At 35.9% G+C, this 15157-nt stretch overlaps 3 protein-coding genes across 3 annotated transcripts; 1 reads left to right on the top strand and 2 right to left on the bottom strand.

Moving 5' to 3' along the window:
• The first annotated feature begins 518 nt into the window (after positions 1 to 518).
• LOC18027324 (pentatricopeptide repeat-containing protein At2g27800, mitochondrial) lies at positions 519 to 2106 on the top strand. The gene is made up of 3 exons (XM_024161078.1): positions 519 to 729; positions 821 to 879; positions 976 to 2106. Exons 1-3 carry the CDS (start codon positions 563 to 565, stop codon positions 2025 to 2027), a joined length of 1278 nt encoding a protein of 425 aa, XP_024016846.1. The 5' UTR covers positions 519 to 562; the 3' UTR covers positions 2028 to 2106.
• Positions 2107 to 3034: 928 nt separating this feature from the next.
• LOC112081501 lies at positions 3035 to 4324 on the bottom strand. Its single transcript, XM_024148261.1, has 4 exons — positions 4011 to 4324; positions 3874 to 3929; positions 3475 to 3817; positions 3035 to 3377 (listed from the first exon to the last, which is right to left on the bottom strand). The coding sequence occupies exons 1-4, from the start codon at positions 4322 to 4324 to the stop codon at positions 3035 to 3037; spliced, it is 1056 nt and encodes a 351-aa protein (XP_024004029.1).
• Positions 4325 to 7463: 3139 nt separating this feature from the next.
• On the bottom strand, positions 7464 to 8849 carry LOC112081500. Its single transcript, XM_024148260.1, has one exon. The coding sequence runs from the start codon at positions 8847 to 8849 to the stop codon at positions 7464 to 7466; it is 1386 nt and encodes a 461-aa protein (XP_024004028.1).
• Between the last annotated feature and the right edge of the window lie 6308 nt (positions 8850 to 15157).

The following is a 15157-nucleotide window of genomic DNA, read 5'->3' as shown; positions in this document are numbered from 1 at the left end:
GAAAAAAAAACTAATTTAAGATATTATTAACATTTCAATATTTGTTCTGATTTGGGTGTTTAATAAATTACGTACGACATAATCAAGTGATGTCATAAATCCATTTGTTTGCGGATTATATATGGTTACAAAATAGGAGAGTTCTACTAAAAAACAAAATAACTTATCTTTTTCTGTAGTCATAAAAGTGATAAAACCAAATACAAAACTTATTATTATCTGAAAATAATTTTTGTATGATCTAATAAAGTTATAAAATGATAAAACAGTGCATGTTGAGAGCAAAATCCCTCACGAATATTTCCTACATAAACTTAAGAATTTCTTACAAGAATAAGAAGAATAATAATAGATGCTAAATTAAAAGGCTAATATTACAACGGGCCAGGGCCAGGTTTTTAAAAAATAGGTTGGGCCGTTTTACTAAAGGGCTCCACATTCCGGTTTGATTAAAATTATCAGGCGAATAGCCAAATCAACCACTGGTTACACAATTAAACCGGGTTTAGCTCTTTGTCAATTTCATTTGTAGTGGTTCTGCCATTTGCAGAAGCTGAGAAAAATGGCTGCAACTAGGTCTACGTTTCTGGGTTCCATCTTCAGAATCGCTAATGCTCGAAGTTTAATCTCACCCGAAACCAAACTCTCCTTCCCAAACCCTAATTTCAATTTCTCGCGCTTCCACACTTCTTCTCTTCTTCAGGCTCGATTCGAAGGTTACATTTCGAGGTAAATTTCAGATTCTCCATGAATTGAATGTTTGTGTTTGATGGGTTATCTTACTTTGACGCAAAGTTCCAATTTTTATTGAAAATCTCAGAAGTTTTCATAGTATTATTGCTTCCACTTGCTTTGGCTCTACACTCACATCTCGTCAAGGTAACTTATATATTTCTCTGAATCAATTATGCTTTCATCGATTCTGTAAATGTGGTTTCTGATTAGGAACTTTTTTGATCTTGAATCAAAGCTTAGGTCGATATATACTATACTCAACAACAGTCCCAACTCGTTCTCTTAGAAGAAGAATCAGCAAAAGAAACAACCCAAAACCCGTTCTTGATCAATCTAAGTTTCAAGAAACTATCTCAAAGCTCCCACCAAGATTCACCCCTGAAGAGCTTTCCGATGCTATGACCCTCCAAGAAGACCCTTTACTGTGTTTCCACCTCTTTAACTGGGCATCACAGCAACCAAGATTCAAACACGAGAACTGCTCTTACCACACAGCGATAAGAAAGCTTGGAGCCGCCAAAATGTACAAAGAAATGGACGATGTCGTGAACCAGGTGCTCTCTGTTCGTCACGTAGGCAACGAGAATCTCTACAACTCCATCGTCTTCTATTTCACCAGAGCCGGGAAGCTGATACGTGCCGTGAACATATTCAGACACATGACCACTAGCAAGAACTTGGAGTGTAGACCGACGATTAGAACGTATCATATCCTCTTCAAAGCGTTGTTGTGTCGAGGTAACAACTCTTACACGAGCCACATGTATATGGAGACGATAAGGTCTTTGTTTAGACAAATGGTGAATAACGGGATCGAACCAGACGTGTTTGCTTTAAACTGTTTGGTTAAAGGCTATGTGCTCTCGCTTCATGTAAACGATGCGCTTAGGATATTTCATCAGATGAGTGTGGTTTACAGTTGCGAGCCGAATTCGTTTACTTATGATTATTTGATACATGGGTTATGTGCACAAGGCAGGACTACTAATGCTAGAGAGTTGTTTGGTGAGATGAAAGGGAAAGGTTTTGTTCCTAATGGCAAGTCTTATAACTCTCTTGTTAATGCTTTTGCGCTTAATGGCGAGATCGATAATGCTGTGAGTTGTTTGTGGGAGATGGTTGAGATTGGTCGTGTGGTTGATTTCATTACTTGTAGAACACTCGTTGATGAGAGTTGCAGGAAAGGGAAGCTTAATGAAGCGAAGAGATTGTTGGAGATGATGAGAGAGAGAAAGGTTGTGGATAGAGATTCGTATGAGAAGTTTGTGAGTGTTCTTCACAAGGATTTGTAGAATTTATGTACAAATGGGGTTTTCTAGTTAATTTGTTGTATAATTTTTGAAAATTTTGGTGAAGCATTTTTTTTTTCTTCTTCTGCATTGATTAGAATTAGAGTAATCCAAAATGTCGATTAATTTCATTTCAAAATTCGTAAGCCTTTCTTCATTAATTAGAACTAGATTTATAATCCGCGCAATTTCATTATTAAACAAATATGAATATGAATCGTTAAACAACTAATTCATCATATTTGTTCTTTCTATGTTTTTTTTTTTTTTTTTTTAAGTTTTTTTCTACATCTTTACATTCTTATACTTTGTCATCTTTGTTTTCTACCTCTTTTTTCATCTTAAACATTTTCATCTTTATATTTTTTTCGTCTTGCTTTTCGTCTTCTTTATTTTTCATTTTTTTCAATATTTTTCTTCGTAATCTTCGACTTCTACTTTTTTTTTGTCTTCTTCAACTCTTTCCTCTTTTTTTTTCTTTTTTTATTTCAGGTTTTTGTCATCTTCTTCTGATTTTGTTATATCTTTTATTCTTACTTATCTTGTATATGTATTTTTCCTCTTCTACTTTGTCTTCATCTGCGTACTTTTCTTTAATTTTTTATTTTTCTTCTTTTTCCTATTTTTCTTAGTATTTTTCATTGTTTTTAATTTTTTTTCATCATCGTCATTTTCTCTGACTTTATTTTTTCAAGTTTTTACTCTTCTTATTTTGATAAAAATTAAATTTTATAATTTAATTAGTTTATGCACTTTAAAATAATAACTATTTTTCATTAAAAAAAAGAGAGGAACATTAACACTGAAGTTTTTTTATTTTAATCGTCTTAAATTCATTCAAGAATGGAAAAACTATTCCAGAGGGAGCTTACAAATAAGGAAATGACCCCCCAAACCATAGCACTTAAGCCTAATACTAAGACTAATGATGCTATAGGGAGCCCCGATAAATCATAATACAACCGAGACATCGACGCTCCGATCTGAAAACTTACAGACTTCACCTAGCGTCATGTTGCAATCTTTCGTGCAACCAAGCCGGACCACCAATGGACAGATTGTAATCTTCCATCTCTAGTTACGCTTTTGGCGATTGCTTGTACAGCCTGGTCCGCTTGTGCTGTTTCTAGTTCAAAACCTGCAATGCCACATCCCTGCTGCAACCTGTAAATTTGATCTGTGAGCATACGATATCTTGGCCAATTGGCAGGATTCATGATAGCTGTAAAAGCCTTTCTACAGTCCAATGCTAGCACCACATTCTCCAATCTCAAATCACGAAGGCTTTTGATCGCCCAAATTACACCTTTGAGCTCCGCTATATTTCTATTGGGGGCTTTGGTGAAAGCATCTCTGGCATGGAAAAATAGTGGAACTCCTGTGGTCTATGACGATCCAAGCAGCTCCACAATGTAACATCGAATTCTTCCAATGAACATTTAGATTGCACTTAAGCTTTCCACTCGGAGGAGGTTGCCATTTACCCGACAGAACACTAGAATTCCTCTCCAAAGCATCTTCAGTGTCGATTAAGTTATTAGCCTCTTTCCAAGCTTTTGCTTCATCATTAGCCACTTGGATGATTCTAGCACTCGAATCTTGATTACCTGAGAAAATGATGGCATTTCTGTTCTTCCATATCCACCATAGTATCCAAGGAATCATTATTCTGATCTCCTCAATTATGTTTTGGTCATCTAACCAATCAAGCACGGCTGACATATTCACCTCAAGGGAATTCGAGAAGCCATTCGAAGGGAGATGAAGACGCGAAAGATCCCAAACAGCCCTGGCTGATTCACATTGAAAAAGCACATGGTTAATAGACTCCGAAGCCTGTCTGCATAACCTGCACCTTGTATCCATAGGTACCGATCAGCTACAGCCACTGCACCCGATAAGACTCTTTAAAAGAAAAACTTAATCTTCGGTTCTGTAGACATTTTCCAGACTCGCTGTTTTAACGAGATCCGTTCCTTCTCTAACAGCGACACTGGAGGTTGAGGTAGACGTGGATGATTAGCAAGCAACCAGTAACCGCTTTTAACCGAAAATGCACCATCATAAGTGTAAGCCCATATATGTTTATCAGGAACTCTTCCAATCGACATATCCCAAATTTTAGCTGCATTATTTGGAGGAAATAATTCATGAACTTTGTTCTCCATCCATTTTCCTTCTTCAGAGATTAAATCCGAGACTCTCAACTCAAGATCCATGAAAATTTCCTTATTCACCGGCCTCCTAGGATGTTCATCAAAGACCCATTTCTCTAACCCAGATCTGTGTGCTTGAGCCATTCCTTAATCGACTTTATCAACCTACGTTCCAGTAGTTCTTTACCAAACATGATGGTCCTCCAAGCATATGATGGTCGGTAGCCTGAGCCACAGTCTAAGAAGTCTTTATTGGCGAAGTATCTTCCTTTGTATAACCTTGATAACAATGTCTGCGGCTCATTGAAAATCTTCCAGGCTTGTTTCACTAACAAGGCTTGATTGAAATCCTCAACATCTCGGAATCCCAAACCACCTTTTGCCTTTGATTTGCACATTGATTTCCATGCTACCCAGTGAATTTTGTTCTGGTTTTCGCAAGCATTCCACCAGAACTTGGTCATAGCCGAAGTGAGCGTTTGACAGTGATGCTTCGTTAATCTGAAACAAGACATCGCATATACTGGGAGGGTCATAGCAATCGATTTAAGAAGAATCTCCTTACCCCCCAAGGATAATGTTTTAGCGTACCAACCATGCAATCGTTTCTCCAATTTCTCGCCAATGAAAGCTAGTAAAGCCCGCTTGGACCCGCTAAAACACTCCGGAAGACCTAAGTATTTGCCATATCCACCTTCTTTTTCAATACCAAGCCGTTCTGCAAGTAATCTTCTCTGAAACGGATCAATCGCTGCACCAAATGTTACTGCAGATTTCTGAAAATTAATTTCCTGCCCTGAGGCATCTCCGTATAATTGCAGGCATTTTAAAAATTATGTGCATTCTCTGAGATTCGCCTTGCAAATGAAGAAGCTATCATCTGCGAAAAGAAGATGTTGAATCAATGGGCAGCTTTTAGATAACCTCATCCCAGTCACTCTGCCTTCCTTTTTGGCTTTGCTCATTACATGGACAAGGGCTTCGACACATAAGATGAACAAGAAAGGGGACAGTGGATCTCCTTGTCGGATCCCTTTTTCCGGCTTGAAATGACCATGAGGCTCATCATTCAGTAAAACCGTGTAGGACACCGATCTAATGCATTCCATAACCCATCCAACCCACTTAGAATGGAAGCCCATCTTGAAAAACAATGTCTCCAGGAAATTCCATTCTACGCGGTCATACGCCTTCGACATATCGGTTTTTATCGCCATGAATTCCTCCTTGCAATTCGGATTGGTGCGCAACCCATGGATCATCTCATGGGCAATGAGAATGTTGTCAGAAATTAATCGACCAGCAACGAAGGCCCCTTGTGTTTGCGACACTAGCTTGGGTAGAAAACGCTTCAGTCTCGTGCATAGAACTTTGGACACGATCTTATACGTAACTGAACATAGGCTGATGGGCCTTAGATCGGTCATCCTCTTGGGGTTCGGTGTTTTCGGAAGTAAACATAACTGGGTAAAGTTCCACTCCTCCGGAAGCTGTCCAGTTTCAAAAAAACGTTTGACTTCAGACGTGACATGTGCGCCTGCGATTCCCCAGAATTGCTGAAAAAATTTTCCACTCATCCCATCAGCTCCAGGTGCACTGTCACCTTTGATTCTTTTCACAGCCCGTTGAATTCCTCCATCCGAGATCGGTTGGATCAATTCTCGGTTCATCTCATCTGTTACTTTTGCTTCAAAGCCCTGTAACAACTCTGTACCGTCCCCAGTGACCGATGATTCAAAGAGCTTCATGAAATACTTCACCGCCACATTGCCTTTAGCATCCTTCTCAAAGTGTTCGAAAGCCTTCATTGTCAATCAACGAACCGATGGAGTTTTTCATTCGTCTCGATTTGACCCATCCATGGAAGAAACATGAATTACAATCTCCCACCTTCAACCATTTCTGTTTACTTCGCAGTTTCAAATACAGCTCTTCCTCAATGGTTGTTTTAGTTAACTGCGACCTCAAAAGCTGAAGCTTAGCAAAATCAGGACTCAACTTGGAGCTTTCTACCTCGACCTCTTCCTGCAACTGCTGAAGACGGACACGGGAGTTAGAGTTTGAGGATCGCTTCCATTTTGAAAGTTCCTTTCTACAATTTTCAATCCGTTCTGAGACTTTTGTATTCCGATCACCCAAGTTCCATCCTTTCCTTACAACATCAATCACACCAGGTTTAGAGCACCATCGTCGATTAAATCCGAATCGGCCTTTCTTCCGTTCATTACCACCAGAAATGCGAGTTAACAGGGCTCTATGATCTGAAGACCACCTCTTTAAATATTCTGTGTGCGTTCTTGGAAAAAGCCTGAACCATTCCGCATTACCAAATGCTCTATCTAACCGACATTGTATCCATACCTTCTCCTTCTGCCCCAAGTCATTGATCACCTCTCTCCTGCCACCCCAGGACAGCAAATTAACAAAGCTCGGCGTTTCTTTTAGGTGGCATTCTCGAATGAAAGATCTAAAAGCTCGAAAACTGGATTCAGGTCTGCAGCTACCACCTAGTTTTTCACTATTATTCATGATTTCATTGAAATCACCTACCAGAAACCACGCTTCATCCCTGTTACCACCAAACGATGACAGTAAATCCCAGACCTCTTGTCGTCGATGTCTCACAGGATCTCCATATATGAATGACATATAAAACTCTCGCGAGTCACACTTTATTTTTGTATCAAGCACTCTATTGTTAGAAAACAATACATCCACCAAGTGGGAACTCTTCCAAAACAAGGCCAAATCTCCACTTAGACCAGCTGGATCAATCACATGTACATGATCATAACCCAGGGATCTTCTTAAACCTACCACAAAATCACTAGAGTTTTTCGTCTCTAGGAGAAACATGAAATCCGGGAAATGCTCTCTGCACATTTCCTTCAGGCGTCGAACTGTCGAGTCGCTTCTCAAACCCTGACAGTTCCAACTGAGCGTCATCATTGAGGATTGGATGGTTTCTGGAAAACCATCAAACCTTTATCTTGCTTTGAGAACTTCGACACCACCTCATCAGATTCACTTGCTTTACGTTTTGTAGACTGCTCTACTTCCTCATTTTGCCCCCTTCGCATTCCTTTCAAAGATGTATCTTTTGAAATGGAGCCATTGTTAACCCGTTTCTTTCTCGACCATGATGCCGAGCACTTCCGTGAATTCCTGCTATTTCCACTCGTGCGTGAAGTTCCAGGTTCAACAACACCAACGTGAAAATCCGAAGCTATAACTGGTGGAATAAAGTTATCTAAACCTTCTTTGTTTTCGAAGAGATTATTCCTTACGAGCGGACTTGCTGAATTGATCCTTTGCTTTGCGCCCACTTCACCCATAGAGTAATATTCTCCACCTCCAGTCCGACTGCGTTGACTGGTTCCAAGCTTGGATTGGGCTTTCCTTTCTCTACTGCCTCACTCTGACTCACTAGCGATTCCGACTGTCGCTTACCCATTCTTTCCTCCGCCTGAGCCATCTCCACATTCCTATAATCAAAAACTTTACCAATACCCTTATCAAGCTCAGCAGAGATACGTGGTGGAGGTTCAAATCTAAGGATGGATCGTTGAGCTACAGGGTTTTTGGATAAGTCATCTAGTGCTACTCTCATCCTGTGCTCCCGAATTGCCTTTTCTGCAGGGTCAAGACAATTCATATAGAGTCTCATTTCTTCAAAAACCTCTGGGACGACCATATTCGGACGGGGTTCAAACCCTGGAGGAATCGATGGAGCTAACATGGGCATGATTTTGTCCACCAAATCAGTGTGATGTTGCTGCGTTTTGTGTCCAGGAGTATCACTGTTGATCCTCGTCTCTATCCTCTGATTCTCCACTCTTTCAGGTCGTTTCTTCTGACTCAGGAAAAGTGGACATTTCTGCTTCTCATGGGTTAGGCGAAAACAGTGAAAGCATTTCTTCCGGATTTTCTCATACTCAATATCCACTACAGCGCTTCCTGCTGCTCTGGATAAATTAATTGTCTTTGTGTCTCGAAGAGGTTGTTCTACATCGATGACGACCAGAACCCGAACAAATTCCTGGAATCTAGTCTTTTCAGGGTCAAAAAGTATTTCTTTCACTTGGCCCACCCGATCCGCTACAGCATCAATGGTCTTTAGAGTGCAAAAATTCAGAGGAATTTTTCGAATCCTAATCCATATCGGCGCCATCTTCAAAAACTTAAGTGGAGAATTTTCTACCCATCTTTCCATAATCATACTCCAGTCATCAAAGGACCATATACCATCCTTCATTACTGTCTCCATGTCCGTCTCACTTTCAAAGATAAACTGAATACTTTCTTTGGATAGGGCTATGCCACGCACCCTATCATAAACCTTCCAGATTCGTGGCATCGTTTTCAGCATCCTCGCCATATTTTTACATTCCGGATTGAGGAGCCGGCTAATCAGACTCTTGGCGTTTACCTGCACCGCACTGTAATCTTCATCGTCCGGTAGATCAATCGGTTTGTCGTCATCCAAGGACATCGACTGTAGGGCTTCATTCAGTAAACCATCCATGACTAACAGGAAGAGAATAATCCGCGTTCCAGCTCCAACCTTCTCAATTCCTAATGCTTTGGTAGATGGAGGCTGATGAAACTGCTGCGAAAACCCTAGAGGCCGATCTTGCTCTAGCTTAAATTTGGCAAGACAGTAGCTCATTTTTCCAAATTCACAGATTTCTTGAAGCCGAAAAAGGAAATTTTCCTTTCTTGTCACTTTTACCGACAAGGCAAATTGCCTTTCGGAGGGAAACTCTACAGTCATAAACGACTAGAGCAAAGACTCTACACGAGAGAGAGAGGCCTAAGCGAAAACGAGGCATTTTTGACGTCTGACCTTTTTTTTTTTTTTTTTCTAAATGACTCAATCTAATAACATAACACTGAAGTTAATGACTCAACTAATTGAAATAATTTTTATAATTTTTATTATATATAAGACTAAGAGAAAACCTACGTGTATACACACAGGTTTGTGTAATGGAGAATGTTTATTTGTTTTCATTGATATATTTGTTATTTTTTTATATTTAATTGTATATATTTTAGAAGTCCAACGTGAGTAGAGTATTTAGTACAATAACCATGTAATAAATCATTACATGAAGCAGATAATTAAAATGTCAAAGGCAAAAGACATAGTGGAGGTAGAATCAGAAGTCATGAAACAGATGCGAGTAGTCAGCAAAGAGAAGATGGAGTCGATGATAGTGAAGCCCCACTTGAATCTTTTTTCTCTTCAGCTGAAATTCCATAATAAATTGGATTGTTAGTTGATATAAAATAAAATGGATTGTTAGTTGTACATTCTTTATTTAGATTTCATTAGCTCAATAAAAATTGTAATACGTACCTGGTTTTGTATTTTGTTGTTTAGATGCATTTGCTGTTGGTTCTTCTTTAGCTGCAGTAGTCTTCGTGTTTTTCCTCTCCTATTTATTTTAAATCAAATTTCATTACTACCTACTACTCATTACTATTTGGCTTACGTAAAATTGATTATAATATTAAAAAGTGAAAGCATATAACTTCTAATTTCTGATAGGTATATTAGACCATGTAATTGATAAGAATTTTTGTAAATTCCTTTAAATAGAATAGATTATTTGAAAATGAGATAACGTTCACATAATATTTGAGAATTATTATAAAATAAAATAGAAAGATAGAATGTGTTTTGATAGACACAAAATATCTGAAACAAAGATGTGTTGTAAAACACAAATATAGGAACTTCTTCATATCATTATTCTTTAGTTGTCTACATTGAACTTTTCTTTTTCGGGTGACGTTCAATGCCGTCTTCAAAGTTGACAGAGTCCTTTTCATCTTCTTTTTTGATCTTCTTGATGTCCACTTTCTTATGAGAGAAAAATTCTCCTTCTTCACTTGTTGGATCCTGCTTAATTTTAAATTCATTTAAATATTATATAGTTAAATAATTGCGATACTTGTTTGGGATTATATTATTGATACGTCTGATGATTTGATCTCAATAATGGTAGATTTGTTTGGATTTTCTATGACAATCTTTGAAACTGTGAATGCTTGGAAAGAAGTTCTGAATTTATATTTTGTTATCTATACTTGGAAATCCATTGTTTTTTCATTTAACACAAGAATAGCATCTTTAATTGATTTAGCATAGTGGTTTTCTTTTTCTTCATCTGTCTTCTTAAGATCAAACTACAATACAAACAGTCGCAAGTTATATATTTTATTTTGTGTAATTCATGAAGTGGTATATGCTTTTTAAGTTAATGGTACCTGTGAAAATGTAATTTCTTCAGATGTTGTGTTTGTAAGTTTCAGACGTCTTTGTCAAACAAGACAAACTTGGCTCTTGCAACTCCGCTTTGGACGCTTATCTCTACTCTAAATCTGAAAATAATTAAAATGTTATATAGGTGGAAGACAGATCAGATGAACTTGTAGTATATGTGATTTTAGGTAAGTTTGAAGAATAACATAGTATGCATATAACAGACTTGTTTTTCTGATTTCAAGAACCAAATGTTTGAAGAACCAAAGGTTGCAATACCTCGCATAGTTTTTCATATCGAGCTTATTATCCTATTATTTATTCAACTTTCTATAAAATTATCTGACGCATTGGATATGGAAAAAAAATTAGTGCTTTATCAACCAAAATTTATGTCCTTGTTAATATTATTTAGATATGTGCCAATAGAATATGCTGTCTCATGGCACTTATAGAAAATAAAAGAAATCAGATAGAGCATCCTATGGAAGGTGTTAACCTCTCTAAAAATGAATCCAATTTACTCGAGAGTGATGTATTTTAATTCTGGTTTACCTGACTACTCCAATTGTGTTGACTTCATTGCATACGTTACATTGGAGAGAAGTTGCGGTCTTGGTGAATTTTTTAGAACATTTAACACAAGACAAATAGTTTCATCCATTGTGATCTATATGCTAATGATTTTAGCTTGGCAGATAACCTCTTTTTTCTGAAGTAGTAATTTTAATTTATTTTTTCGTGAGAACAATAAATAATTTAAAACTTTGACTTTACTAATAGTTGTGAATTGTTTTAGTACTTATTGTTTTTTGTCGGATATGTAATCCAGAATTTAGGAAATTGTCCAAGTCACATATTTGTTTGAGATGTTTTTGTCTTCTTCAACAGTGGCTTGGACAGAACTATCTTTTATTCCCACTATTTTAGCAAAAAAATCAGATGTGTGAATTTAAAAAAAAAATGGAAAATTCATTATCTAAAACTTGGGTTTAGCAATTTTACCTAGACATAAAGTTTTTGACAGCTTCTAAATCCTTATAAAAATAAAACTTTGTTGCTCCACTGGAGCTTAGTTAAAGTTTTTCTAAAATCAGATCTGTTACGACTCCAATTATGATGAAGATATATCGTGACTAATTTAATTGACGGTCACCTGCTAATATTTTGGGGTTCAAACCAGTTGCTACACTGCATTTGCAATTTGTTTGGTGAAAGAGTTTGCGGAATTATGATGCTTGATCATCCCATAACGTCATTTGAACAGTTTCGCTGCTGCAATAATGGTTGGTGTAATCTGTTTTTGGTTATTTTTAATGTAATAGTTAATTTGAATTTCTTTTAAAGAGAGTTATATCTTATACTTTTAGGAGGAGAAGGACAACAATATTTTAGGTTGATTTAGAATATTCGAGGTTTGATCCTTGGACATGTAATAGTTGTCCCATAATATCTGTAAAAAATTGTTAATATAATATATACAATTTGTTTCATTTGGATAAAATAATTTACCAAGCAGTTGCAAGTTGGTGTCACTTAGAGCTTTAACCTCAGAATACGTTTGTAACCTGAATTTTATTCCTTGATAGTATGTATCTCATCATTAGGTATTTCGACTATTTGAGTTGTGTCTGTAAACCGGATTAAGGATTTGTTGTTCGTGATTTTATAGTGATTGTAATTGGGGACTACTTCAAAATGGCTCACAGAGTAGAGATCCATCTCTAAGTAGACTTTTGAATCTATGGATCCATCGGTGATAAATATCCTATTTCAATATATTTAAAAGGGAGATTTTGTGAGAAATATTATTTGTGTTTTAATTTATTAAACCAGATATCTATAACTCATTTGTGATAATAATAATTGTAAAGTAAGCAAATGGCATACCTTTTCATCCAACAGAAGTAGGTCAAAATTCATAAGTGCTCCGTTGAGTTTGAAGTTTCGAACTTCCCATGAATGTAACAGACGAACCACTATAATTTGGTTGGAATTTCTTTGCTCGAGTTTCAGCAACAGAACAGAGCTGGAGCCTTTATTGGTAAAGCTGTTAGAAAAGTTTAAATCATCCAATCAACTTTTGTTACTATAGCATTTAAGAGAGCATTTAGAAGATGCAAATGCTCTTCTAAATGCTTCTTCCTCTATGCTCTCTCATGGAGTTTCAAAGCATTATACTTTTAAATATTTTAATAATTCAAAATAATTTTATATAATTAATTAATTTTGTTAAAATAACATCAAAAATTATATTTATATTAAAATGTAAATTTTTTACATGTTAACACTAATATTTACTATTTTTATTTTCAATATACTATTATAATTAAATAATAATTTAATATGAATAGAGATTCTCTCTATTCTCTCTCTAAAATCTTTCACAGAGAGTGAGAATTTTCTGCTTTGTTTTTCGATCAAATCGGATAATAATTCAGACTTTAAGATCTTTTGTTGTTTCATATTTCTTTAAGTCAGATTCTTGTATTCCGTTCATCGGATTTTATCTTTCCGTTCCAGATTTCCTTTTGTTAGATCAGATCGATTCTTCATATATAAAGTCATCATCTTCGCTAATCTTAGTGAAGAAAAGATCTCTATCAATTAAAAGAATCGATCAGTTTGGATTTCTAAAGGATAAAGCAAAAGGATTTCTGTATTCGGATTTTATAACTCTATTCTACAGGTTTGGCTTCTCTTCTTGCACAAAGTGGTGAGGCCCAAATCCGGCGATGATGGTTGAAATCTCTAATCCAACATCTGGTATCATTTTCTCTTGGTTGGGAGTAGAATCTCCCTAAATCCTCTTCTCAAATGCCTTTGTTAAGGCAGAGGGTATTAGCCATGAAGTAGTGATGATCGGAGGTGATTTTATGGAAGAGAAGAGTCCATCATTCATTCAGGATCTTCTTAAAAATGTCGGTAGATGGAGTTTTACAAGGTTGGTTTTCAAAGAAGACACCCTCGATTTGCTGGAATTCTGCAACATCACCGTCGGAGTTTAGATCGGTGGTCCGGCGAAGCTATTTTCCGATGATGTGGTGTCGACAACGTTTCATCCATAGCTTTCTTTTAGCCCTCCACGTATGTAACACGTGTTGCGTTATATTTAATAATTATATGTTAGAGATAAATGGGCTTTAGTTGGATTTAAAATGTATAACTGAAGAGCTGTGGGTTAGGTTTCGAAAACTCTTGTAAGTTGCCCTTGTTGGGCTTTCATTAAATGAAAAGACGACCAAAAAAAAAATTTAATATGAATAAATATAAAAAATAAAAATTTATATTATAAATATAATATATTGTATATAAATAAATATATTAAATATTTTTAAAAAAATATATACAAAATATATACAATTACTCACAGCTCTATTAATCACTTAAAATATATACTTTAATAAGAGCATACAGCTTCAACCTCACACTGCTTATGCTGCTTAAGCATAATGCTTTAATATCAACTATAGCTTCTCTATTATGTTCTTCCATGGTTGTTGTGAGGAATCTGAAACAAAATAAAAAAAAAGATAATTATTGGGAGTTTGAATACTTTGTTTCATTATAAGTGATGATGAACTAAAAGTGTAATCATGCTTACGTAGAACCAATAAGTAAAAGTAAGATTATTTGAATTGTGGTGATGGTTATATATAGTAGTTTGTGGTTTATGTGAGATAATTTTTCGATATGATACATGAACTGGGAGGCCATGTTTACTTTTACTTACTTTTATTTAAAAATTGAGTTGGTAGGATATGTTGAACTGATATATGAATTAAAAGTTGTGTTTCATGATTTTGTATAAAGAATTTGGAAATGTTTGTGAGGATAAATAAATCACTCTAACACTCTTTTATAGTAGTTCCAAACATTTGTATCGACAGTTACTTGATCAACTTCTAATAATAGGCCCATAATTAAAATTTTAATTGGTTTACATTGCATTTATTCATCAAATGTATTATTATTTGTAAGATACATTTTCTTTACATAATATTAAATATCATCTCAAAATCATCAAACGTTGACTATATTTTTCTGTGTTTTATTATTAAATTTTTCTCATATCGAAAAGTCATCTCACATAAACCACAAACTACTTTATATAACTATTCTCAAAATTCACATAATCTTACTTTTACTTACTGGTTGAGTTAGGAGGATATGTTAGGAGCTAAACATCAATTTCACCACAATTCACATAATCTTACTTTTACTTTTATCAATTCATGTATCAGTTCAACATATCCTCCCAACTCAATTTTTAAAGAAACACACCAATGCCACAACTTTGAATCTGGATACAGTTCCAGAGCTAAACATCAATATCAATATATCAAATGCAACTTATCAATTATCTGAGTAGCCAGCTATTGAAGTTGAAACAGCAGAAAACAAATATTCATTAATGAATCTCGTCAAAACAGTAGAAAACATATATATCAGTTCATGTATTCCATAAAACGATAAATTTCTTTGCGAATGAAACATTCATCACACACTTCATCCAGATTTCCATTTTTGCAAGCTTCCCCAACTTCTATAAGACTCAGTAGAATGTCATATTCTCGATATTGCATAACAAGTACTCATTTCTAAAATAACTCGCCAAACGTTCATTTGACATTGTTTGACCGTTTCTATTCTTTGATTCTTCCAGTGTTGAGTAAGATGGTTTGAACCCTCATTGAAATCCCATT

The sequence above is a fragment of the Eutrema salsugineum genome, unplaced genomic scaffold (genome assembly GCF_000478725.1).
Source record: "Eutrema salsugineum unplaced genomic scaffold, Eutsalg1_0 scaffold_10, whole genome shotgun sequence".
Lineage (NCBI taxonomy): Eukaryota > Viridiplantae > Streptophyta > Magnoliopsida > Brassicales > Brassicaceae > Eutrema > Eutrema salsugineum.
Note: the sequence above shows the minus strand (reverse complement) of the source record. Positions and strands in the feature narration are given on the sequence as shown.

Bases quoted from the DNA above. Each gene is read 5' to 3' on its own strand.
- LOC18027324 (XM_024161078.1), top strand. From the start codon at position 563: ATGGCTGCAACTAGGTCTACGTTTCTGGGTTCCATCTTCAGAATCGCT. The intron at 730-820 runs GTAAATTTCAGA...TGAAAATCTCAG, and splicing joins TTCGAAGGTTACATTTCGAG to AAGTTTTCATAGTATTATTG. The intron at 880-975 runs GTAACTTATATA...ATCAAAGCTTAG, and splicing joins TACACTCACATCTCGTCAAG to GTCGATATATACTATACTCA.
- LOC112081501 (XM_024148261.1), bottom strand. From the start codon at position 4,324: ATGGCTCAAGCACACAGATCTGGGTTAGAGAAATGGGTCTTTGATGAA. The intron at 3,818-3,873 runs GTTATGCAGACA...AATGTGAATCAG, and splicing joins CCTATGGATACAAGGTGCAG to CCAGGGCTGTTTGGGATCTT. The intron at 3,378-3,474 runs GTGCAATCTAAA...TTTCCATGCCAG, and splicing joins CCTCCGAGTGGAAAGCTTAA to AGATGCTTTCACCAAAGCCC.
- LOC112081500 (XM_024148260.1), bottom strand. From the start codon at position 8,849: ATGAGCTACTGTCTTGCCAAATTTAAGCTAGAGCAAGATCGGCCTCTA.